Genomic DNA, 27,502 nt, shown 5'->3' on the forward strand with positions numbered 1-27,502 from the left:
TGAAAGAAAAGAACTAGGTGATCGTTACCAAGTAGAGGGTCCCAATTCAACACACCATTTTTTTTACATTTTGAAAAAAACAGACCAATCCCGAGGAGAGTGTTTATATGTAGAGGATTCAACGACAATTACCATGTAAAGGGTCCCAATCTGAAAAACCATATTCTTTTTGTAAATTTGTCTATTTGAAAAACTAATCTCGAGGAGAGGGTCTATATCTAAAAGATTCGGTGACCATTACCACGTAGAGGGTCCCGATCTGACAAATCAATTTGCTTTATTATTTTCTTTTCTGACTTTTTGAAAAAATAGATTAGACCAATCCCAAGGAGAGGGTCTATATCGAAAGGAAATAAATCAATGACCATTGTTTCGGAGAGGGCCTCGATGTGACAAAGAAATCAATGGCCATTGTCTCGCAAAGGGTCTTTATGTAAAGGAATCGATGACCATTGCCTCGTAGGGGGCCTCGATGTAACAAAGAAATCAATGACCATTGTCTCGCACAGGGTCTTCATGTAAAGGAATCGATGACCGTTGCCTCCCAGGGGGCCTCGATATGACAAAGAAATCAATGATCATTGCCTCATAGAGGGCCTTGATGTAAAGGAATCGATTACCATTGCTTCGCAGAGGGTCTCGATGTGACAAACAAATCAATGATCATTGCATCATAGAGGTCTTGATGTAAACATAAGGAAATCAATGACCATTGCCTCATAGAGGGTCTTGATGTAAACATAAGGAAATCAATGACTATTGCTTCGCAGAGGGTCTTAATGTGACAAAGAAATCAATGGCCATTGCCTCGTAGAGGGTCTTGATGTAAACATAAGGAAATCAGTGACCATTGCCTCGCAGAGGGCCTTGATGTAAACATAAGGAAATCAATGACTATTGCTTCGTAGAGGGTCTTGATGTGACAAAGAAATCAATGGTCATTGCCTCACAAAGGGTCTTCATGTAAACATAAGGAAATCAATGACCATTGTCTCGTAGAGGGTCTTGATGTAAACATAAGGAAATCAATGACCATTGTCTCATAGAGGGTCTTGATGTATAAAAGGAGAACCTGAATTTGATCTTGAAGTATGAACAAACACCGCATGAATGCCTAACATTTGTGAGACTTACACAAAAAAATTTCATTGCTGACTTTTTTTTTTAAATTTCTTTATTTATTTATTTTTTGAAATGATTTTCAATGATTTTGTGGAGTATGATGGATGACATGATGTGATGATGCATGACATGTTATGATTTTCTTTTTGAAACTATATGATATGCTTACATGGATACGTGGATGCATGATTGAAATTTGTTTTTTTTCATTTTTCCTTTATTTTAATTTGAAAGCAAGGAAAACGAGGCTTAGAGGCTAGAAAAAAAAATATGTGAGGCCAGACAAAACTGGGTTTAGGGGCCAAGATGGAAACTGGGCTTGGGGCCAATGTGGAAACTGGGCTTGAAGACCAGTGTGGAAACTGGGCTTGAGGCCTAGTGTGAAAACTAGGCTTGGGGGCTAGTGTGAAAACTAGGCTTGGAGACCAGTGTGGGAACTGGGCTTGGGGGCCAGTGTGAAAACTAGGCTTGGGGACCAGTGTGAGAATTAGGCTTGGGGGCTAATGGAAACTGGACTTAGGTTATATTGGTCATTCATATGAATTAAAAGGACCATAAATTTGAGAAACATCATAAAAACAAATTTGTGTATTTTTTATTTTCTTCCTTCTAAAATGAAAGGATTCAATAACCATTCATATGAGTGAAGAAGGTTTTGATTGGAAAAGTGGAAAATATTTTATTCACAAATATGAATGACTCATGTATATATGACTTGGTATGATGTATCAAATACCTTATGTATGAATTTTTCTTTTGCATTTTTTTTTGAAAACAAATTCGAATTGATCCCCATTTCATTGTTATTTCAAATTCATGGAATCATTCTACTTTGATTTTTTTTACTTTTTCGAATAATTTCTTTGGTCTAATCAGTTTACTAATGAACACATTTTTTTAATCATTTCTTTTGAAACATTATTTAAATGACATCCATGAAATTGTCAAGGGCTTGAAAAGGTTTGGATGAGGTGATGAAGATTAACTAAGGAGTTGCCCCAATTTGAATTGGACTCGGGGCACAAAATATGTTTGGGCTTTCCCTAGTTGTTGATGGTATGAAAGAAATGATAGGGACTTCAAAAAATTTGCCTCTAGTGTAAAAGCCTAGGATGGTCTTAGGGTTTAAAAACGTGTTTGGCTTTTCCCAATTAAGAAGATTGAAAAATGACGAGGTCTTCATAAGTTGCCCCTATTGTGATCATAGTCTTTAATTTAAATTAATGCCCCGATTCAGATTGAATGATGGGAATATATGAATTACAAACAAAGTAAATGCCCTAGTTTGGGTGTGGGATTGATAAAGATGGACTATGTTAAGGTTGGTCAAGGTTTAAAGCAGAGGATACTGTATGGGCAAAAATGGAATTTCATGAAGAATGAATGAAAGGGGACAACCCAAATTTAACCAGATTGCTTGATTGCCCATGCTAATTTTGGAGCTTTGAAAACATGTCAACCAAACATAAATTGCCCTAATGTTTAAAAGAAAATCTCTGAACACACTTTTTCAATACTTTTTTTATAATTTTTTTAGAACAAACCCATTAGCAAATAAAAATTTTTCCTCTAAATTAAAACCTTCGAAAGATAACATCCAATCTTTGATTTGTGTGGACTTTATTGGGCTTGTATCGTGGCCAAGGCTAGGAGTATGGAAGTAAATGATAGTGAAGGCTAAAAAAAGTGATGTGAGGGTTGTTTGGAACAAAGGTATTTAAATAATGTTTCATTCAATATTTGTTTGACTTCTTTTTGTTCACCTTTTTTTTTATATTTTGACCTTTTATTCCTATTCTATAAACTTTTGCTTCTCTTTTTTCTTTCTTGATATGACCATATTATTTTGTTTCGCTTTTTTTTTTTATATTTTGGTATTGGTGAACTACCATTCAAATGAAACAAATGCAAACATTATGTCAAGCCTTAGTGTGAGGTGACCCATGTTTAGGGTAATTTGAAAGAAATTTTTATGAAGGCTCAAATTGGGTAGCAAAGGATAATTACTTTTGTTTTTTTTTTTTTTTTGATAAAGAAACATGGTCACACATCATTTCAAATCATGGTTGTTTTTTTCAACAAAAACTTTAATTCAAAGGAAAATAATTTAGTTCATATGACAGGATGTCCCTTATTTTGTTCTTTTTTTTTTCACTTTTTTGTCTTGTGTTTGCCTAGACTATCCATCAGAGTTTTCAGCCTAGCTAATTATTCTTCATTTTTTTTTTGTGTTCAGAGAGTTTCTTGTAATCATTTTAAAGTATGTGTCCCCTTTATCATAATCCTCCATGGAAATGAAAATAAGGTTTATAGTGAAAAGAGATGGAAAGGGAGATGGATTTGAGCAATTTCATGTATGCAAGATTAGATGGATGCTTCAAAAGAAATGATAACAAACAATATTTAATATTTTATTTCTTTATTCAATCCACTGATTTGAGATAACAAACAATATTTTATTTCTTTATTCAATCCACTGATTTGACCAAGGACTGTTTTATTATTTTCACATTTTTCATAAGAAAGAGTCCAAGAATTTAGTGACAAGAAAAATGGGAAACAAATTGAATTTATTGCAATGCAAAGTCTTTGGATTTTTTTTTAAATTATGCATATTCATGCTATGGGTTTGAAACTATGGACATGGTACGGTGAATGACCACAGATTGGGAATGCAATGCATGGTTGTGCTTCGTTGAACACTTATTCACATGATATGCCAATGAAATGTATGCTTATGCCTTAGAAGGCATTTTTTACTTTTTCTTAGTAATGGTGTGATTGTGATGAATTTATTATTATATACAAGGAAATGTGAAGGTATATGACGCAAATAGTCTCCCTTTAGTGCCTTAATTTAACATAGATTTCACGCTTAAAGTTTTAAGGCAAAGTATATGTGCCTACAAGGATAATTCCCTAATACCTAAAGATCAAGGTCATTAGAGCTATGGCCCACTTCATGGAATTTCCCCCCAACAATTAGTAAACAACAAGAAGTGAGAGTACCAATGAAGCAAACACACTCTAGCTCGGGTTCTCACAATGACCACTTGGGAAGTACATCCACTGTGACACTGATACACAATCCCCTCTAATTCTAAGCAACTTCGTCCCGGGTATAAGGCCCCACTCATGTAATGAACAAAATGTATGTGTGTGAAGGGAGAATACAATGTATACCCAAACCCACACTTGACAATTATTCCAAATACCAAAATAAAGAAGAACATACACATACAATTATTCTAAATATAAAAAAGAGATATAAAGATTAAACAAAAGGGAAGAAAAAATATGAAGATAAACCACACCAATTTTACACATCCAAATAAATGGTTTGACTCTCTAACTTCCCAGTGGAGTCGTCATCTATCGCAATCGAAATTGCGACGGGACGACGAACCAAAAATTAAATTTGAGAAACAGAGTTTGGAGTCGCCACCATAGTTTATTTTGGAAAACTACGGGAAAACCAAAAAAGATAAAACAAGGTCTGTGAAAAACCATATTTTGGGTCCGAGAATCAGTTACGCATGGAGAAGGTATTGGTACCCCACAAGGACCCTCTTATGACGATATCTTTAATTAAATGTGCAAAAGTTATGTGTCTTTTTCAAAATATTTATTTTCCCCAAAAATAATAATAAATGAATTTACAAAAAAAAAATATTTTTTTAGCTTTTTGGGCTCGACGAGGATTAACCTTCGCTCCTACGTATATCCATTCACAATGAAGAATGAAGGTTACATAATTTTTTATGAAAACACTATTTGAGAAAAGATTTGATTTTTTTGATAATTTTGAAACCTTTTTATTTCAATTTTAGTATTTTGAATTATTTTAAAATTAGTGTCACCCGACGTGAGCGGCCAGACAAACACTGAAAATAAATTCTTTTGTTTTTTAATCTTTATTTTTTCATTTTTTTAATCTTTTATAATTTTTTCATATTTTTTTAAATGTTATTTGAAAGTGGATGTGGATGTCACTATAGCGTGAGCAATTGGATAAATATAAGAGTAAACAATGAAAGTTTTTTTTTTCCAGATATATATATATATATATATATATATATATATATATATATATATATATATATATATATATATATATATATATATATATAATTTTTAGAAGAAAAAAAAAGAAAAAGTCTAAATTGGGTGTCACACGACACGAACGGCAGAACAGACACACAAAGAAGTGAAAAAAAAATTTCTTTAATGATTTAAAATAATATAATGAAAATTGGAAAAAATAAATCAAAAGAAAAAAGAAAAAAACTGGCAATGACGTACCTTCAAAAATTTTCAATATCTCCTCACCTTTTCTCTTCTCTTTTTCTTGACTCCTTTCTTAATATTTTTGTGGTTTTTTTTTTCAAGAGAGATAAAAAAGAGTTGTGGTTGTGTGAGTGGTAATGAGAGGGAGAGAGGAAGAGTAGAGAATATTTTGTTTCGATCGATTTTTTTCTTTTCATCCTTTTTCATGTGACAGACTATCTATTTATATTCACAAATTACAATATCAATACAATCCTAACCTTAATTGTAATGAACAATATAAGGAAGAAATTGGTCATGATAGTAGCACATTATGAGAATCAAATCATACCAAATCAAAGCATAATATCAAACAACATCAGTAATATTGATTCTAACAATTAATAAATTATAGAACAAAATAAATCCCAATTAGTAATATTGATTCTATTTATATGAAGAGATATTGCTTTTAATTATTAGAATCATATCACTAATTTCTCTATCAGAACAAATGTTGAAGATATGTTGAGTTGTTTGGCTCATGAAAAGGAGTGTGATAATTAAAAATAAATTGAGGTCTTATTTTTTTCATTTTTTTTCTCTTTTTTCATCTTTTTTTTTGTTAAAATTAAAGTTTTAAAATCTTGGAAGAAAATGGATAGGTCATTTTTGTGATTTGTGTTGGCTACAGAAGACATGATTGGATCGAGAGCCTTCAACCTTAAGAGCTTTTATACCAAGAAAGATAAAATGGAAAAATATGGCAGTGCTTTCGTATTGTAGATGTTGTGTTTATATAAACACAATATGGTACAATCATAATCTCTATAATAAATTCATCATTGAATACCATAAACAATATAGTAAATAATTGATAATGATTGTTGCACACATGAGAAATAATACACGGACATAATATCAGGGATAGTAAGATAATATTATTGACATAATATCTCTGGTATTGATTCTAATAATTAGAATCACAACTTTCTCTAACTAATATAACTTCAAAACAATAAATCAAGCAACACCACAAATAGAACTCATAACCCACAATCCAGAGCACCACAACCCACAACCACAAACAACACCACAAACAACCCATACACTAATGCAATTCCAAATAAAACAAAATCAAACAGAACCCTAAACCCTAAACCCTAAAAAAATTAATTTCTCATGAAAACCTAGAATTGCAACAGAGATGTACAATGTAGAAATCACTACACGAGCACTTCTTAGCTGTAGTCGTGGCGCCATAATACATAGAGTTCAAATACCGTTAGAAGTGGGTTTTAAGCCTAACTTAACCCCACAAAACCAACTTGTAAGGTAAGGTTTGCACCCTACTTATATATTATGAAATTGCCTTATCTCTAGTCGATGTGGGACTTCCGACACACCCTCTCACGCCGAGGTATATTCATCTCGTGCATGAGACTAGAAATGGGTAGTCCAATAGCAGGATGAAACAGAATGTCGTAGAAAGTTCGCAAGGATAGACTTTAATTTTTTTTTAAATAATGGCTCTGATACCATGTTAGAAGTGGGCTTGAAGCCTAACTCCACCCCCAAAAAATCGACTTGTAAGGTAAGGATTGCACCCACTTATATATTATGAAATAGCCTTATCTCTAGTCGATGTGGGACTTCCAACACACCCCCTTAAGCCGAGGTATATTCATCTCGTGCGTGGGACTAGAAATTAGTGGGTGTTCCTTTAGCAACCCGATAGTGGGTGGAACAGAATGTCTAAGAAATCTCGCTAGGATATGCTCTAACTTGACTCTAATACCATGTTAGAAGTAAGTTTTAAGCCTAATTCAACCCCACAAAACTAGCGTGTGAGGTGAGGTTTGCACCTTACTTATATATATTACGAAGTTGTCTTATCTCTAATTGATTTGGAACTTCCAACAAATACTAAAATACCATTACATATTGCAATATCCAAAACTAAAGTTGGGATATTGTTCTAGTTGAAAGGATAAGGTCCGATAAGCCAAGATATTCAAAGTGCCTATTTTTGATCTTTACTCCTCCTTATAAAGTCCTTTTCCCAAGCACTCAACTTCTCATTGTCCTTGCTTATTTAAGTGTCTTCAATACTCCCCCTCTTTATTTCATCCACAAAACCTACAATCATATTGATAATAAATAGGTACGAATTATCACTACCTTTTGTTCAAGTCGGTATTAGTATACTTTTTCCTATTAATGTGTGTCTCAAGTAATGAGTCTGATGACCCAATCAGGATAAATCTTCAATACCCGATCAGAATTGAGCCTAACACTGCTAGTACGTAAGTAAATTCCATAACAAAATTGAAAATGACAAACAAAGTCAAGCCTTTAAACACAATGTTGTAAAAAGAGGATGGACAATTAAAAAAAAATTGAAAACAAAAAGAATCAGTATCAGAAATTTAATTATGGATAGTTAGATAAATTCGCTAGTACATTTTATTACTACATTTATAGTTGACCGGTGTATAGGTGGAATTACTAATTATTGTTTCATTTGGATGTTGATTTGGATTCTTAATTTTTGTTTAATAATAAGAGGACGTTGTTTAATACAATTACATGATAGAATGAACCTTATTTCAAGACTAATAAGATGAGTTTTATAAATGAAATGTTTATAAAATTTGTTATCCTTGTGGTTTATATTCGATTTCTGTTCCTTTATGCTTTAAGAAAATATTTAAAGAATTTACTCGTTGCAAAAGGTGTTATACGACTTTTGTAATATTCAAAATTTTAAAATATTAATTACATCTATTTTATAAGTTTTAATAAATATCAGTACTGATTTACGTGTATTTATTTTTCTTTTATGACAAAAAAAATATTATTATAATTATAAAAATATATTTTTTAAATAATATTTTCAATTTTATGGTAAATAACTATATTTTTTAGATCAAATTTTAAAAATAGTTATTTTAGTTTAAAAAACACAACTAAAAAAACTCATCATTTTGACAAGTTTGTTTCGAATTTTTTTTAGAAAATAGTTACAAATTTTGTTATGAAAATAAATTTACAAGAAATTGTTACTAATTGTTTTGCAAAGTATTTTGGAAAATTACTTTTCGCAAAAAAAAAATTATATTGAAAATATTTATGAATTTTATAATATTGTATAAAATAATTATCTATAAAACCAATTAAAATTCTTAAAAAAATGATAAATTTTTTTTCCTGTAAGTGTTTTTAACAAATTTACAAAAAAAAAACAATGTAATATGAAAAATTCGAAATAGATAAATTTAAAAAAAGTTGAAAATTAAGAAAATAAAAAATTGATAAAAGAATTATTTTTATTTCAAAAATATTTAAAATGTAAAATGTAACGTCCCATTTAAATAATAACATCACACAATGTAATATAAGGAGCAACGTTACGGAGTATAAATGTCACTCCTTACAATATATCCCTCACGCTTGAGAAAAAGTCTAAGGCACACCACGATCCCATTGACAAAACAAGATAAAAGTTGAAAATTATTTAAAATACAAAGTAGTACATAGGCCTCAGCCTTAAAGACCACTCGGAGTAGGGAATCCAACCCAAGAATAACTATGCAGCAAAATCTTCATCACCCTGACGACCACGAGGAGTTCCCACAACTGCTCACAACAATAAATTGATGATCATCGCAAAAGAAGAAAACCACACATATAACATACAAGCAAATAGAAAGGGTAAGCTAAAGTAAAAAGGTTTTTATCATGCAATTGAACATACAATTTAAAAGTCAAGAGTACATAAATCAGCCAAGCATGTAATGACCGACAAGCAAGACATTAAGACTCAGTTATCTAGATACATATAATCAGTCGGATTCACTGGATGCTTGCACTTATGGTGGCCTCTACTGCTCTGCAGAGCCATTGCCAATGGGTTTTACCCTACCACGCACAAGGTTAGTCTTCAAACATCTAAGGTCATTATCCTACCAAAGACTAGGGCCTCTTGCTACTCTCACCACTTGAGACAGTACACTCTATGTGAGACTAACTGACTATTTAGAGTGTCAGGATGTAATCCTTACTTGAATCCTTACTAAATTATATAATGAGGCACCACCACAAAACTCTGTGGAATTACGTCCTGACCATGAGGTACCAACATGAGCTCCCACTAACAAAGGTCATGGAATTACGTCCTGACCATGAGGCACCACTATGAGATCTCACCTAGAGATTCATGAAATTACGTCCTAAACCATACCAAAATCATGTCTCACCAACTAAGCATAAAGTTATCATGCATCCCAATTTCCATGCCAACATTTATAACCAAACATCGAATCAAGTTCCATACAAAGATCATACCAATTCATCAATTTCAGGCCATACAGTCAGATATTTCATGCATATTCACACACATCATACTTTAAATAAGGTATTCCAACCAATCAGACAACCAACAACCAAGAACATGGAAAAGAACACAAATTCTTGCACCAGTCTCACTCAAGCTAGGGGCCCTCGCTCAAGCAACTTTCGCTCAAGCTACAGATCCTTGCTTAGGCGAGTCTGCCAACAGAGAACACTGCAGTGTTCGCGAGCTCTCGCTTGGGCAAGACCTCCTCGCCTGAGCGAGACTACTCTTCGCCCAAAGGTAAGGTCTCTCGCCAGAGCTATAACCAAGCAAAACACAAATAGTCTCTCACGAGTTCTCACTGAGGCGAGCCCCTCTCGCCTGAGTGAGATGACACCTCGCTCAAAATGAAAGCTCTCTACCTGAGCGAGAGCTTGAGCGGGAACCTGAGCCATCTTCTGCTATTCTCGACTAGGCAAGACAAGCTCATTTGGGCAAAAAAATCATATCTCGCCACTATTCAAGCACGCATCAACAGACCATTCATACCAAATAGCATATAAAGACATTCCATACGTTCACAGTAGCACATAAGCCATACAAATATGAAACAGAGCTTAAAATAGTCAAATTTACAAAAAATATGACAGTCCCTAACTTCCCTTACCTCAATGGAAGCTACTACGAAGGGTGTAGGCACAAGCAGAAAGCACACAGCTCCAAGAACAGTTTTGTGAGGTGGAGCAAAAAAGGATTGAACTAGCTTGACCAAGATTGGGACCAAACCCTAGCAGAGTTTGTTGTTGCAGCTCTAAGAGAGAGTGAGGAAGTTGATTTCTGAAAAGTGGCAGCAATGAGAGTGTTAGGCTGGTTTAGGAGTTTTGGACACCCTATGGGCCAACCTTAGGCCCAACAGATTAGGGCAATCCTTAAACATTGGATCTTACATAAAACAGTAACCAAAATGTATCCGAGAAGATAGTACAGATAAGATAAAAATATATATAAATTTATTTTATATTTACATATTTATATTTATATTCAGGAAAAATTATTTAAACAGGTTAAAAAACTAAATTCATGTTTGTACTGACGGAACTTGGGCAAAAGATTCAAGTGTCAAATTAGATTTTTTATATGTAATTTATCTTTTCTAGTTAAATAAAAACACTCTCCATTTTCTTTGTTTAAACCATTTTCACACAATGATTCACGTATGCATTTTTTTTAATTTCTAATCTTTCTAATTCATTGAATTCACATAGCAAGGTTATTCTAATTTATATTCCAATTCAAAGATATTCAACTAATTCATTACATGCATCGGAATTCGTAATACATCCATAAAATTTTATAAATTTTACCACATGTAGTGTAAAACACAAAATCCCTAAATTTCGTAATTTAAGGTTATACTAATTTAAGAAAAAATATAAGTTAGAATCATGCCAATTTCATAAAAGAATTCATAAAATCATAATTAGGGTTCTTACTAATTTGGAGAAAACTTAATATAAGAAAATCCTATTAGGAGAATCATAAATCTAAGATACATAAAATATTGATTCATGAGAAATAGTGTGATAATGTATTCTTCAATCTTTATGTTTTCTGATTTATATTTTTAACTTACTTTTTTCTTAATGACTTATTGACAAATAGCTTTATGACTAAAGATGAAACTCTATTTTTTTATTAATCAACATCCATCAAATTAATTTTTATTTTATTTTTTAAATAATAAAAATATATAAATAAAATAGAGAGAAATTTTCCTAAATTTAATATAAATAATGTAATAAGATATAATATATTTTTAAAATATATAAAAGTAAAATTTAAAAAAATTTGGGAGTCATGATTCCCTTTGTCACGATGAAGTTCCGGTAATGTATGTTTGAGTGAGATGATTTTAAATTATGAAAGTGAGATGAGAATCAATTCTATAAAATGTGTATAGTTTATTTAATTATAATTAAAATTTATTTTCCATCCTTTTTCTAAAGAATAAGGATGATAATAATTAAAGTCATTTCATAATGACACTAAAAAGATAACTAGTATTAAAAATAATAAACTAAATATTTAAATAGTGTTTTTTTAATTTATTATTAAATTTATTTTAAGTTTCTCCAACTTATTTGTTTTGATTTCATAATGAACTGTATGTTATGAATTAATGATTGTCCATTGATTTGATAAATCTACTCATATGACTGATGTTTATATGATTCATTACTTTTCGTGTAAATATTTGTATTAATTAGTTTATTTGTTTCCTTTATGGATTACATGTTGTATCTATAAATAAGACTCTTCATATCAATAATAATACACAGTAATAATACACATATGAGGACTAGTGGAAGCTTTTTCTCTCTAACGACTCTGCATGTCGCAATCTAAGCTCTTCCTAATCCTTTCTCAATTTATAAATTTACCTTATATTCTTCCTCCTCTTGTGATAAGAATTATTTGACTTTATCAATTTTCATCTCCGTCTTATTATTTTTATTTTTATTATGACAGTGATTATTATTATTATTTTGATGATGATGATTATTATTAATATTATTATTTTATGTGCTAGTTCTAAACACGCGAAACGTTGCAAAATTTGGATTTGTGACCCTTGATATTACAAGGAAGAATTCCTTATATTGGAATTTAAATGTTGAAATACATTTAGATGCAATGAATATTGGGATACCATTAAAGAAAGAAATAAAGCATCTAAGCAACTAATTTGCTCATGCGACTAAAATATTATGAAAAGAGATTTCACTAATATTATGATGCCTATGTATGGCTGGACAAAGAAATAAAGCTTTTGATGAAAAATCATGAGATTCACCTAATCTACTCCATTCCCAGAAGTGAATGCAGCAATAAATATTATGAATTTATTTCATGCCTTTGTATGGTTGAACAAAGCAATAAGCTTTTGATAGAAAATCATGAAACCTGTCCAAATTGGTTATGTTCCATTCTCAAGAGTGAATGCAGCACCACTTGATTTATATTTTCATGATCGTGATCGTGATATTGATTATGGACATGGTTATAAAGAAAATTTCAAAGATAGATTTTGTCACCAGAAGTGGCACAATAATGTGAAAAAGGGAAAAGGAAAATGTGAAAATATTGACAAAAAGATGAAAGTATATATTATCATTACGGTGGTAAAGGCCATTTGAGTTGTACTTATTATACACCAAAGCATTTTCAAATAATGAGAAAAACGTAGAAAAACACTTTGCTTATGAAGATAGTGATTCTGATTATGGCCATATGGATGCTACTCATCTTGATATTACATTTTCTTTGCTAAAGCAAATAAAAACATTGATTACCTCATTGATTATGAGAGTGTTAAAAAAAAATCTCATATTGATATTTACGTTTATATGAAAAACGAATGTTTGCACTAGTACCAAAGGATATATGTCTTATTGATAATGCAACAACTTATACAATTCTCAAGAGTAACAAATTTTTCTCTTGTTTGATAATGCGAGACATCAATGTTAATATTATTTATAGTACTACAAATATATTTGAAGACTCTAGAAGAGCTATTATACTTCTACCAAAAAGTTGAATAGAAACTTATTAAGTTTCAAGGATATTTGTCTAAATGGATAATATATTAAGACAAACAATGAAAAAGATATGAAATATCTTTATATGTCTACGATTGAGTTGAAAAACAAAAGTATATTGGAGAAATTATCAACATTCTCTTATGGTTTATACTACACGTATATTAGTACAATTGAAATGCATGTCATGGTAAACTAGAAGTTTACGAATCAAAATGAATGTCTTGTTTGACATGATCAGTTGGATGATTTGTACTACACAAATATTAGTACAATTAAAAGGCATGTCATAGTAAACCATAAATTTATGAATCAAAATGAATTCCTTGTTTGGTATGATCAGTTAGGTCATCCCGGATCTATTATGATGCAAAAAAAGGGGTTCAAAAACTCATGTTGACACCCACTTAAGAGTCAAGAAACTTCTTCAGACCAATAAGTTCTCATGTACTATATGTTCATAGAAGTTGATAATTAGACCATCACCAGAAAAATTAAAAATGAGTCAATCTCATTTTCAGAACAAATACATGGTGATATTTGTGGTCCAATACACCCACCATGTGGAACTTTTATATATTTCATGGTTTTAATTGATGCATCAACTAGATGGTCACATTTGTTTATTATCAACTTGCAATCAAGTAATTGCAAAGTTATTAGTACAGTTAAGAGCTTACTTCCCAGATTATCCGATTTAGAAAATCTGTTTTGATAATATTGGTGAAATTACATCTCATGTTTTTCATGAGTATCGTATATAAATTGGAATTGAAGTTAAGCATCTAGTAGCACATGTTGATACTTAAACTAGACTTGCGAAATCATTACTAAAACGTCTAAAATTGATTGCAAGACCATTACTTACGAGAGCTAATCTTCCAATGTCTACTTGGAAATATGCAATTTCGCATGTTGCATTATTGATTCGCATCAAGCCAATAAGTTATCACAAATACACTATTATGCAGTTGGTTTTTGGTCAGTGACCTAATATTGTCATGTAAGAATTTTTGAGTGTGGTGTATATGTTTCAATTTCCCCACCAAAAAGGACTATGATGGGCCCTTAAAGATGATTGAGAATATATGTTGGATATAATCCTACCTCAATAATAAAATATCTTGAATTACTAACAAGAGACTTATTTACAGTTCGACTTTTCGATTGTCACTTTGATGAATAAGTTGTTCCAACATTAGGGGGAGAAAGAAAACAATTTGAAAAGAATATTGGTTGCAATGAATTATCATTATCTTACTTTGATCCTCGTATAAAAGAATGTGGACTAGAAGTTCAAATGATAATTCATTTACAAAATTAGTCTATCAATTACCAAATATTCTTATTAACAAAAAGGGTTATCAAATTATATATACCAATTGTTAATGCTCCGAGTATATTTGATATTATTTCATAACACGCCTAAAGCATGGTAGGCTTGTTAGTTCCAAAGACACATTTGAAGCGTGGTAGGCCTATTGGTTCCAAAGATAAAAACTCTTGAATGAGAAAGGGAGCTAAAATAAAAAATGGCCTAATCGAAAAGGTTGAAATCCCAAAAGATTCATTTGACATAATTAATGGTTTGGTTCTACAAGAACCTCAAGTACTTGAAATTGTTGAAAATGATGAGATCTCAATAAATTATGTCATGAATCATATAATATGGAACCGAAATGAAGTTAACATTGACGAAACTTTTACTTATAACATAGCGATGAATGTTATGAATGACAATGAGGATCAATAAGCAATGATCATTGAAGATTGTCGACAAAGAAAAGATTGGCCAAAATGAAAATATGCAAAGAAGCATAATTATATTTGTTTGCTAAACGAAAGGTTTTTGGACATATAGTTTGCACACCTGAAGTTATGAAACCCGTTGGGTAAATATGGATTTTTGCACAAAAATCAAATTAAGAATGATAAAATTGTTAGATACAAAGCATAATTGGTTGCTCAAGGTTGTTCACAAAACCTTGTATTAATTTGTGAAAAAAAAAATATTCACTAGTATTGGATGCAACAACATTGCAATATTCGATTATCCTAGTTGCACAACAAAGTTTGCATTTACATCTAATGGATGATGTTACAACCTATTTGTACGGTTCTTTTGAGAATCATATTTATATGAAAATTCCTGAAGGATTTTATTTGCCTAACAAGACAAATTCTAAAAAGGGTTATTCAATAAAATTGAACATGCTCTTTTATTGATTAAAGCAATCAGGACGTATGTGGCATAATTGTCTTATTGAGTACTTATTAAAAGAAGGATATAGAAATGATCTTATTTGTTCTTGTATTTATATGAAAAGATCCAAAAAATAATTTTCCATGATTATTGTTTATGTAGATGACATAAACGTCGTTGGAACTCCTAATGAGCTTACAAAGCCAATTGATTACTCAAAAAATAATTTAAGATGAATGATCTTTGAAGGGAAAAGTCTTATTTGAAATTAGAAATTGAGTATTTAAATAAAGGTGTTTTTATACATCAAGAGGCTTATATAATTAAGGTGCTTAAAATGTTCTAAATGGACAAGTCATGTCCATTATGCACTCCAATAGTTGTAAGGTCATTAGATGTTGATAAAGAATCTTCTTAGACATCAAGAAAATGATGAAGATCTTCTTGGTCCAGAAGCACCATATCTTAGTGTCATAAAAACAATAATGTATCTTGCTAATTATACTCAATCTAATATTGCATTTGCTATAAATTTGTTAAGCAAGATATAGTTCTTCAACTACAAGACGAAAATGGTTTGGAGTAAAACATATATTTCGTTACTTTAAGGGTACTACAAGTTTTTTCCAAGAAGAAAATGGTTTGGAGTAAAACATATAGATATCCAAAAATTCATTCATGTGAAAATATGACAGGTCTATTTATGTAGTTTTTGCCAAGAAAAACTTTTGAGCAAATGATTCACAAGTTCGGACTCCATCACCTTAATGATGTAAGTTTACATGAGGAGGAGAAATAGAATATGTGATGAACAATATTGTATTAAAGAATACATAATGTTGTACTCTTTTTCCTTCACTATGGATTTTTCCTAGTAAGGTTTTAACGAGACACATTCTTTTATCAATGGACACTCAAAGGGAGAGTGTTATGAATTAATGATTGTCCATTGATTTGATAAATCTACTCATATGATTGATGCTCATATGATTCATTACTTTTTATGTAAATATTTGGATTAATTAGTTGATTTGTTTCCTTTATGGATTACATATTGTATCTATAAATATGACTCTTCCTATCAATAATAATACACAAATGAGTTGCTCCATATTCTCTCATTCTTTATTCTCTATCTATTCTCTATTGTTTCTTTTCTTCTTTATTATCTCTATTATCTATTATTCTCTCTGTTATCCGCTTTATTTCATAACACTATAGTGTTTGTGCAATTATTAATTATTGTTTATATTTACATTCTTAATTTTTACTTAATAAAATAAGAGGATGTTGTATAATACAATTACATGATAGAATGCACTTCATTTAAAGAGTAATAACATGAGTTTCACATAAATAAAAATATATAATATTGTTGAATTTTATAAAATGAAATGTTTATAGGATTTGTTCTCCTTATGGTTTATATTCGATTTACTGTTTCTTTATGCTTTCAAAAAATAAATTTGCTCGTTGCAAAAGATGTTATACAACTTTTGTAATATTCAAAATTTTAAAATATTAATTACATAACTTTAATCGTCTATTTTATAATTTTTAATATATATGATAATAAAAATATATAAATTTATTTTATATTTATGTTCACGTCTACATTTTATTTGAGTAACTCAAAATTCAATTATGTTATCATTTAAGGTTTAATTAGTAATTTGGTTCTCTAATTTATTGATTTGATTATTTTGATTATTTTATTATTTTTTTTATTCAATTTAGTATTCTAATTTGTTTAAAAGAATCAATTTGGTTCTTCCATTTAATTTGGCATTTGGTAAATGTTACGTGTCAATTAGTAAAATTTTTAATTTGTTTTAATGTTTTATTTTTTTTATTTTGAGTTAGAACATGTCAAAACTGTAAAATCAACTCAAATATTATCTTAAAATGTATTTATATGAATTCTTTTTAAATAAGTTAGTTTAAAATAATTATATTCATATATATTTTAAAGTTTAAAAATTAAGATATATCAAAATCTGATAAAGAAGAACTTCAATGTTATCTCCAGTTTAGATATTTAACTCAAATATTAATTAAAATCACTTGTATATTTTATAATTTTTGATAAATATGGTAATAAAAATAAAAAATATTATTTTCACTACAACAAAAACCACTTTAAACAACAACATAATATTATGATATAAATTATAAAAACCGTGGTCTAAAGATAAAACCACAATCTTTTAGGCGTGGTATAGGTGAGTGTAACTATATGTAATAGACAACGGTTTTTAGTATGACAATATTTTTAAAACCGTTGCTTAAAATTCTCACAATAAACAACAATTTTACATGTTGATTTTATATCTTACCTATGTTTTTAGACTACATTTTTACTAGTTTTGTCCACATAGTTTAAAGCAACAATTACATAATCATGGACTTTCATGATATTTATATATCATTTATAAAAATGTTGTTTATTATATGTTATTTAGCCGTTGTCTATTTTAGTGTGGTCTAAACTATAAATTGTTGTACTGTTTATATTTATACATTTATATTCACATCTACATTTTATTTAATTAACTCAAAATTAAATTATGTTATCATCTAACTTAAATTTACGCACCCAACACAACTAACCACAAGTTTTATTTCTTCAACTTCAAATCATCCTGCACAAATCCATTTCTAGCATAGCCAATCTCACTGATTTTTGCGTATCTGACATGTAACCTCCACCACACACACCCCTCCCTAATATCCACAAGTGGTTCCACCTCATGAATCAGAACGGATGGACAAACACCAACGTGGACCAATCGCATGTTTTTCCCAACATCATCGTCCAATGGCAATCCACTTTTGGATTTGCCTATATCCACACCACTCTCCTATATTCACCACTCTTGTGTTCATTCCAACATTGTCTTTCCCCCAATTCACACACTCTTCACCAATTCTCACAACTCTTCAGAGCCAAACAATGGCTGCCAACACATTGATGAGCTCTGCTATCACAGCCTTCCCTTCTCTCCTTTCTTCCTCAAAATCAAGGTTTGCCTCTGCAGTTCCCATTTCCAGCTTTGCCACCAATGCCTCTTCTAGGTTTTCCATGACTGCTGATTGGATGCCTGGCCAGCCTAGACCCCCTTATCTTGATGGTTCAGCACCAGGGTATGCCTCAGAGTCTCTCCTTTTGTTTAGTCCAATAATCTTAACTTTAAACATGTTTTATGTTCTTAAAGATGTTATCTTGTTGTTAGAACTATACTTTTACTCTGAAACTTTAGATCAACATGGTTCAGTTTCTCAGAGTTTAGAAAAAATAGTCTTACACTTTTAAGTAAAAGGTTTACAAGTGCATTGATTTTATTAAATTTAAAAGTTGAAAGTAAGAAAATTAAATGCAGATTTGTGGTGAAAAAACTCACTTTGGTGTGCCAATAGCAGCATATTAGTGACTTTGAATGCTTTGTTGGTTTTGTTTTGATGTTGATCTGTGCATAATACACGTTATATGCTCTTTCTTTTGTTTCAGTGATTTTGGATTCGACCCTCTTCGTCTTGGTGAAGTGCCAGAGAATCTTGAGAGGTTCAAAGAATCAGAACTCATTCACTGCAGATGGGCCATGCTTGCTGTTGTAAGTGTCTCTTTTGAAATAACAGTTTTGTTTTCTCTGTCGTAATATACTACCAGAAACATGCATTTAGTCTTGTATAATTGCTTACTATCCTAAATGTTTTACAAGTGGTTCACTCCAGTGAGGATATATAGAACTAAATGAGTAAATATACATGTACTTATACTTTCAGTTAATTTCAAAACATTATAGTCTCTTTTATTCATAGGCCAGGGCATTGATATATATATACATGTACACTCAACTAAATAAAGACCAAAATATCACTCTTAAAAATGTTCTTCAAATAATATTCATAATTATGTCCAGAACTTTGTTTGCTGAAATTTCGTATGTATATTGGTGCAGCCAGGGATTTTGGTTCCAGAGGCATTGGGCTTAGGAAACTGGGTAAAGGCTCAGGAATGGGCTGCAGTTCCTGGGGGCCAAGCTACCTACCTAGGCAACCCAGTTCCATGGGGCACACTACCCACGATTCTTGTCATTGAATTCCTTGCTATTTCCTTTGTGGAGCACCAAAGGAGCATGGAGAAAGACCCAGAGAAGAAGAAATACCCTGGTGGTGCTTTTGATCCTTTGGGATACTCCAAGGACCCTAAAGCATTCCATGAATACAAAGTCAAAGAACTTAAGAATGGTAAGAACCCTAAGCCGTATCATAACATATCAATTATTTGGTGTTACTAAAGTTTCTTAAGCATCTGATATGTGTGTTGATAAACATTTAGAAGTTGAAGTTAACTCCTAAAAGAATCTTATTGTCCTTAATTAACAATTAGTCCTTGAGATACACTGGTTTGAAAGAACATCTTTTATTGTTACATATAAAATTGGCTAATTTGTTACATGTCCAATGTTTAGGACGTCTTGCTTTGTTGGCTTTTGTGGGATTCTGTGTTCAACAATCAGCTTATCCTGGAACTGGACCTTTGGAGAACTTGGCAACTCACTTGGCTGACCCATGGCACAACAACATCGGAAACATCATTATTCCACAATCGATTTTGCCTTGAAAAATCCAATATTTGTTCTAATAGCTACTTGTATAACTCCATGTAACAATTTGTAATGAATCAGATATGGCTATGTTGGTATTCCTGTGCAGTAATTATACTTCTGATTAGTATGTTTCGGAACTCATACTTTGACAACTCAGTTAGTATAAAACGAAAGATTAGAGAACGTCCAAGCCAAGTTGATAATTTGCATTACGTTTATGTCCAACAATTAATAAAATATGCTTCAAACTAAGCTGAGGGAGTGTATATAGCATGTGTGGAAACATGTTGAGAATATAAAGAAAACCAATTTAGGATGGAAAAGTTATAACTATTAGTTTCCGAATATCATACCTGAGAAAATAAACACATTCTGAAACAATAAAACTAAAGTAGATTGATTTTTAACAAAATTTTCCAATATCGAATTTTAATATCCTTTTCAATGTTCCAAAATTTGTCAAAAACTTTAGATATTTATGTTAAGAAATGAACTTTTAAGTTTAAGTTAGTTTTATAAGATTAGTTTGTAAGATTAGATTTGTATACATTTATATATTATAAAATCATGACTCTGATATCAGGTTAAAAAGTTGACTTAAAAATTAAATTAATTTTAAAAAATCGGTTTGTAAGGTGAGGTTTGCACCCACTTATATACTATAAAATTACCTTATCTTTAGTCGATGTGGAATCTCTAACAATTTCCAACCAAATGATGGGTTACTTCAATGCATTTATATGTTTTATGTGTGTGTGTGTGCGTGTGTGTGTATGTGTGTGTGTGTGTTCATGTTTGTGTGTCTATGCGTGTGTATGTGTATGTGTGTCTGTATCTATATTTGTGTGTGTGTGTATGTCTGTGTATGTGTCTTTATGTGTGTCTATGTCTATGTGTGTTTGTGTTTGTGTGTTCATGTTTGTGTACGTGTGTGCGTCTGTGTCTATGTTTTTTTTTTTTTGTGTTTGTGTATGTATTTATGTGTGTGTGTGTGTAGGGATGGCAACGAGTCGGGTCGGGTACGGATAGTGCTTACCCGCAACCTGACCCATTAAAAAAAATCTGCCATCTACTTGCCCGTTTACCCGTCGGGTATCCGATTAAAAAATACCTGCGAATATTTTTAAAACCACAGGTACCCGTGGATACCCGATACCCACAAATATTTAAAAAAATATATATATTTTATAAAATTTTTAATATAAAATTATATAAATAAAAATAAATTAAATTAAATTATAATTATAATTAAATTTGACATAATAAAATATATTGTTAATATTAATTTTAATTAAATTTAACTTAATAAAATATAAATTAAATTTTAATTTTAATTTTTTGCAAATAACGGGTACCCGCGGGTACGGATAATATGATACCTGCACCTGACCCGTTTATAAGCGGGTATTAAAATACCCGTTACTCGCTACCCGCGGGTAATAAATACATGTGGGTACTAACTATCCACCGCGGATATCTGCGGACACGGGTATTTTTGCTATCCTTATGTGTGTGTGTGTGTGTGTTATAAGGTACACTCAAGCTTATTTGTACTCAAGATTAGTCTACATCAAGATCTCTTAGGTTATGAGTTAAAACTGTTTTCCTCAACAACTCTTTGACACAAACAATGTCAACGTTGGAAAAACTATTTGCTTCGTATGAGCCTGCTTTTTAGTCAAATTTAAGTAAAAACACACTATCCAAGAATAAATGAGTACATCCAACCATTAAGATATTATGTAAAGAATAAAAGAGCACGTAATGTTATATGGAATGCATTTAATGAATTCTTCACAATCAAGCTCGATATATGTAAGAATGAATTTTAAAAGAGTTAAAGTTACTCAAACGACCAAAAATAGATTTGCAACAACTATATTCTTTAGCTATATAAATCTTAACAAGAAGAAGAAAAGGGAGATAACATTGCATAGTGCTAAAACCCTACTCAAATTTTGCACCCATATAAAGCTTCACAAATAACCTTGTTTGTGTTTACTTAGCAAACTAGATGAGAGTACATAAACCTTGCATACTCTAGTGAGCAATTTTTTTTTTGTATTGATAATTATTCAAATCAACTATACATTTTAGCCAAGGGTTGTTTTTTGGAAAAGAGACTTAGTTATCAACCAAGAGTGGTTGTTCTTCAAAGAATGCTTGTTTAATTCAGAAATGACTTGTTGAAAGAATAATTAGTTAAGCTCGGAGTGACTTGTTGAATAGATGGCTCATTAAGCCTAAAGTAGGTTGTTGAAGGAATATTTTGTTAAGTCACAAGCGACTTGTTAAAAGAATATTTGGTTCAATCAAAAGTGACTTGTTGAAAGAATAATTAGATATGTCGAAAGTAGCTTGTTGAAAGAATACATGAACAAGGTCAACCAAAAGTGGTTGCAATCCAAAAGAATAGTCATATGAGGTTAAAGGATTAACTAGGAGCGGCTACGAGCTCCAAATAATAATCAAGGAATTAACCAAGACTAGCTACAAGCTCAAGCAATACTCAATTGGTTATCTAAGATGTGTTGTTAGCGCAAAATACTTGTTTGTACTTCTAGCATTAGTGTGAAAATAGGGAAAAACATGAGAAGAGAAGATTGAATTGTGTTCTTAAAACTTTTTGGCACATTTGGAAAATGGCATCTTATTAATGGTATTCATAAAATGATTTTATATTTGTCAGGTAATTAGTTAATAGTTTTTTGTCTTATTAGCACTTAGCTTAATTACTTGTTTAAATGTTTCAATTATACATGTTCACACAACAATTTTTTTCTGTTAATGCTAATAAAAATAACATATGCAAATTAAAGGGATACAGAAAGAAAGATTACACACCGTGTTTTCATATTGGTTTGTTTGACCACATAGACTATAACTATTTCTCAATCAACTAATTGAGTTCCACTAAGTAGGCTAACATCGTGAAGTACAATATGAGTATTCTTTGGGCTCATAGTCCTTCATGGCTAACCCTATAAGTATATCGTAGTCATTCCTAGATAGCCCCTTGAGCACTCTTTCAATGAGTCACTCTTGGCTCAACCAAGTATTCTATTCCAAGTCACTATTGACTCAACATGAGTATTCTTTTGCCTCCCAACCACTCCTAGTTGACCTCGTTCATGTATTCTTTGAACAAACCACTCCTAACTTAGATGAGTACTTTTTCTTTTTATCAACAACCACTTATGGCTAATAACAAGGTATTCATTGATCACACTTTTTCTCATTAGGGAAGTTGATTGTCTAATGACGTATGTAGAATTTGATGTTGCCCTCTAGTTTGTTGATTTAAACACTAGAAATGCTTTTCCTTAAACTTTTGTTGGCCTAGAAAATTTATGCAACCTTTTTGCACAATACAATGTGGTTTACCTCTTTCTACTTCTTATTGAGTTTCTTTAAATAGGCTTTAAAGAAAGTATTCGTTATGAAATTGTTTTGGTTGTTGGGCAACTTTGTCTTTTTTTAAAGCCTTCCCTTTGTCTATTAATGTATGCATTAAAAGAACTTTATGCAACAATAAATGCTTATTTCTTATTTATGCAACATCTCAATAGCATGATGTACTTATCTTCTTTTAGGATAGTGTTAATTTCCTTGAATCATTTTGAACTATAGTGTTATATGAAGTATATAATTCTTCTAGAGTTTGTAAGAATTGAAATGGTTGAAATGCCAAGAAGGGGGAGGGAGTTGTATTGGCTAGTTAAAAATTAAGGTGACTTTTAAAAGTCTAAAATAGTTTTCAATTCAATCAAATCAACCACCAAATATGAATGAAAGCACTCTTGGATTCGACACTTTCAATTGATCAAAAATAGAGTTAGTCGATTGATTTCATTACATAGATACAATAATGATAAAATCAACAGATTACATCACAAAAACAATCAACTGAAAAACTGGGAAAAATGCATAAATGCGAATTTGTGATTTAAGTTAGGAATAATATGAAAGATCAATCAAGATATGTTCAAATGAGTTAGAAAAACATGAGTAATGGTACAGATAATGCCAGATCACACAAGAATGTCAATAAGATGATTCAAATCAAAATTGTTTAAACTTTAAAGTGTAATACAAGAGAGAAGGGTTAGAGAAAAGAGCAATGCACAAGATTTTTGTACTGGTTCACTCAAACCTGAGCTACATCTAGTTAGTCAAGGCAACATGAGCCTAACTTTGCACTATTTCAAAAGATTTACAAAGTTCACAACATTACACTTTCAAAATATGCAAGAACACCACATAATGACTCTTGAATCACACACGAATCACACCAGCAGAGCAAGACACCTCTTGCAGACCTGGAAAACCACCAAGCACAACCTAAAAGCTTGAGAAAGACCAAACCTCACTTGTAGCACATCCTTGCCTATCAAAACCACCTTCTCCAAGCTTCAAACACAGAGCAAAATGCTCCAAGAATGATCCAAGATCAATCTTCAACAACTGTAAACTGTATGATCACAAAAGAGAGAGAATTTAACAGTTTCCAAAAAAAATTGCCTAAAAAATGGTCTTTCTAGCTCTCTTTTGAAAAATACAACTTTAATGGTCAAAATATAACCAAATTCAACAGGTTCATTCTTAAATCAATTGGTTGATTTCACTTAACTTAAGTGAAATTAGTCGATTACAAAATAAAATCAACTAATTGAATAAGTACCAGTTAAGACTACTCCAACAACCCTTTTAATATGTTAAAAATTCATTCAACAAATTAAAAGACACGATTTAACATATTGAAAAACATTTCAACAAATTAAAAGACACAACTAAGACCCTATACATTTAGTTAATGCAAAATGATCTACAACATGAATTACAATCTTCATGCTTGTTTTCTCCATCAACAATCCAGATAGAGAGCACGCATACAAGGCTTGATCAACACGTGAAACATCAAATTTTCATATCTTCATCAATGTAAGTATGTTCCAACATGTTCCAACGCAATGGCTTAAAGTACCTTCATCAAATCTTCAAGCACCAAATCATCCAGGTTATTAGTGCCAACAAAGTTGGCAATGCTTAGTTCAAGGAATTGGTGAGGAAAACAATTTAGCTCTTTGTTCGAAAGATCCTTTTTGATGTGGCTTGTTAGTTGTGTAATGAATCATTTTTATTTTAGTACGAGGTTAGTTTGCTTTTATGTGTAACACCCCACTTTTGGTCATATCACCTATATTACGTTTTTAGTTAATTCTCTACTTAACCACATTCAATAAATCGTATAACTACACGAAATACAGTGTATCTTTTTATCAATTCATTTGCGCAAAATATAAGTCATCTAGAGACAATGAATCGTCTGATGCATGTATAGACTGAGGCACTTGTCTAGTCAGTACATTGCTTAGTTCGACCAGTGAGCTTAGTTGTCACCCAATGCTCTTAAATGACTCATTTGTTGAAGTGTTGTCTGATGAGGTATTGTTTGGCCTATATAGTCTAGAGCACCTCGTCTGCACCTTTTCATTTGATGCGTTGGGCTTAGGATTTCTGCACGTGAAAGTTGTTGCTTTGGTTATTTCTTAAGAGAGATTCGTGAGACTCTTTGATTCAATAAAATGTTATTCATACTGAATATTCAACAAATAAAAATTGTGTTTATTCCCTTGAATTTTGGCAAGAAATCTAGGGTAAATTTTCTAACATGGATACAAGCATCTAGTACTGATATTTTCGACCTTTATAATAGAAGTAGTTGCTACTAGTGAAAAACATGAACCAAAGTTGTAAGTGAAGTCAACACTTTTGATCTCCTACATATAGCTGGAACAATAGTTAAGATCCAACCATAACCATTATAAATAGAGATTAGCAAGCAAGCTTCCACATAATCTCACTCACCACATCAATAATCTTTTCCATCACCACTTCACTTTTTTTTTTTTTACTTTCTTATTCGTTATTTTAGTACCTTTCATGTGGAGGGCTAAGTGCCTTGGTTTGATTCTCTTGTAATCTTAGTTGATTTATAGGTTATGTGCAAACAATGAATTATTCATTAGTTTGGTCAATACAAAGTACGCTTTTCCTCTATTCTTTATTAATTCTGATTTCTTATTATTATGTATGTTTATCAATCTTATAGCTTTAGTTTGAAATCTTATTTCTAATAACCTTTTGTTTGTGTGAATAAGCAATACTTTAAAGCACGTACATGTTGTAATAGGCCTTTTGTTGACATTCATTTGAACTGGTGATAAACTGCATGAGTTAATTAAATGCTAGCTTGGTTAATTCTATACTACATTACATAGTTATAAAGGTAAATGAATAGAGAAGGATCTCACCTACATTCATTTGAACAAGTGAAGTTTAAATAGAGTTTGAATTACATTTGTTTGATCAGTTAAGGGTCTAAACAATTTAATATTAGTTTGTTGAACATAATTTGAAATCTTTGTTTATAAATTAATGAATGATAATCATATCATAACCAATGAATTATTTGATTATGAGAAAGCTAAAGAATCAACCTATTTTGTCTTATTTGTTTTAAATCTTTTATACTGTCTACTATTTGTCAACCTCTTTTTTTTTTATTGTTTATACCTCCTACACATTTCTTCATATCAAATTCATTGGGAAAAGATTGAGGTTAGCTTAACACTATCTATATTCATTTGTTCACTATTTTGTGCAACATTGCTGTAGAAGAGTGACATTTATTTGATAGCATCGACAACAATTATTATTCATCCAACGTGAGTTGACTCTTTCGGTAAAACTATCGTCTAGTGCTCTTGTGTGGAAGACTTTTCTAGCAAGTCCATTTGGCAAATATATTGCCCATCAGATACATCATTTGATGAGTACTTCCTCAAGCAAGCACATGTAAAAACGAAAACAAATGAAAAAAATTAATTTTAGTCCTTATATTTTGTATTGTGAATAATATAGTTTCTAATGACAAAAACAGAGTCCAGGATCGAGGATAGAACCCTTGACAATTCATAAAAGAGAGCTAAATTAACCATTATTAAAATATACCAAGATGTTTTTACTATCTTTTTAATGACGTAAAAGCACGTTACAAACTTCTAATCATGGCATGAATGTACTTTCAATACAGATGTTAAAATAGACTAAAATGACATTTTATTAATTATTTTTGTAAAGAAATCACTAATACTTAGGATTGAAAAATCCTATGAGCAAACCGACTATGACCTAAATGACATTTAGAATTTAAATTCTCTATTTTTTTTTATATTGTTTTGCAGTGCTTTTAAAATATATTAAAAAAGAATTTTAATATACTAATATCAGTATATCTATAATGCTCAGCTGAAAATGACAGTATAAAAACTGAGTAAAGAATCCAGACTCAACACTAGAG

The 27,502-nt window shown here is 31.0% G+C and overlaps 1 protein-coding gene across 1 annotated transcript; it reads left to right on the plus strand.

The window, feature by feature from the left end:
• The first annotated feature begins 18,396 nt into the window (after window positions 1-18,396).
• LHCA1 (chlorophyll a-b binding protein 6) lies at window positions 18,397-20,234 on the plus strand. The gene is made up of 4 exons (XM_028069516.2): window positions 18,397-18,673; window positions 19,038-19,140; window positions 19,489-19,777; window positions 20,002-20,234. The coding sequence occupies exons 1-4, from the start codon at window positions 18,483-18,485 to the stop codon at window positions 20,151-20,153; spliced, it is 735 nt and encodes a 244-aa protein (XP_027925317.1). The 5' UTR covers window positions 18,397-18,482; the 3' UTR covers window positions 20,154-20,234.
• The last annotated feature ends 7,268 nt before the right edge of the window (window positions 20,235-27,502 follow it).

The sequence above is a fragment of the Vigna unguiculata genome, chromosome 4 (genome assembly GCF_037176805.1).
Source record: "Vigna unguiculata cultivar grain cowpea cultivar isolate G323 ecotype 2 chromosome 4, ASM3717680v1, whole genome shotgun sequence".
NCBI lineage: Eukaryota > Viridiplantae > Streptophyta > Magnoliopsida > Fabales > Fabaceae > Vigna > Vigna unguiculata.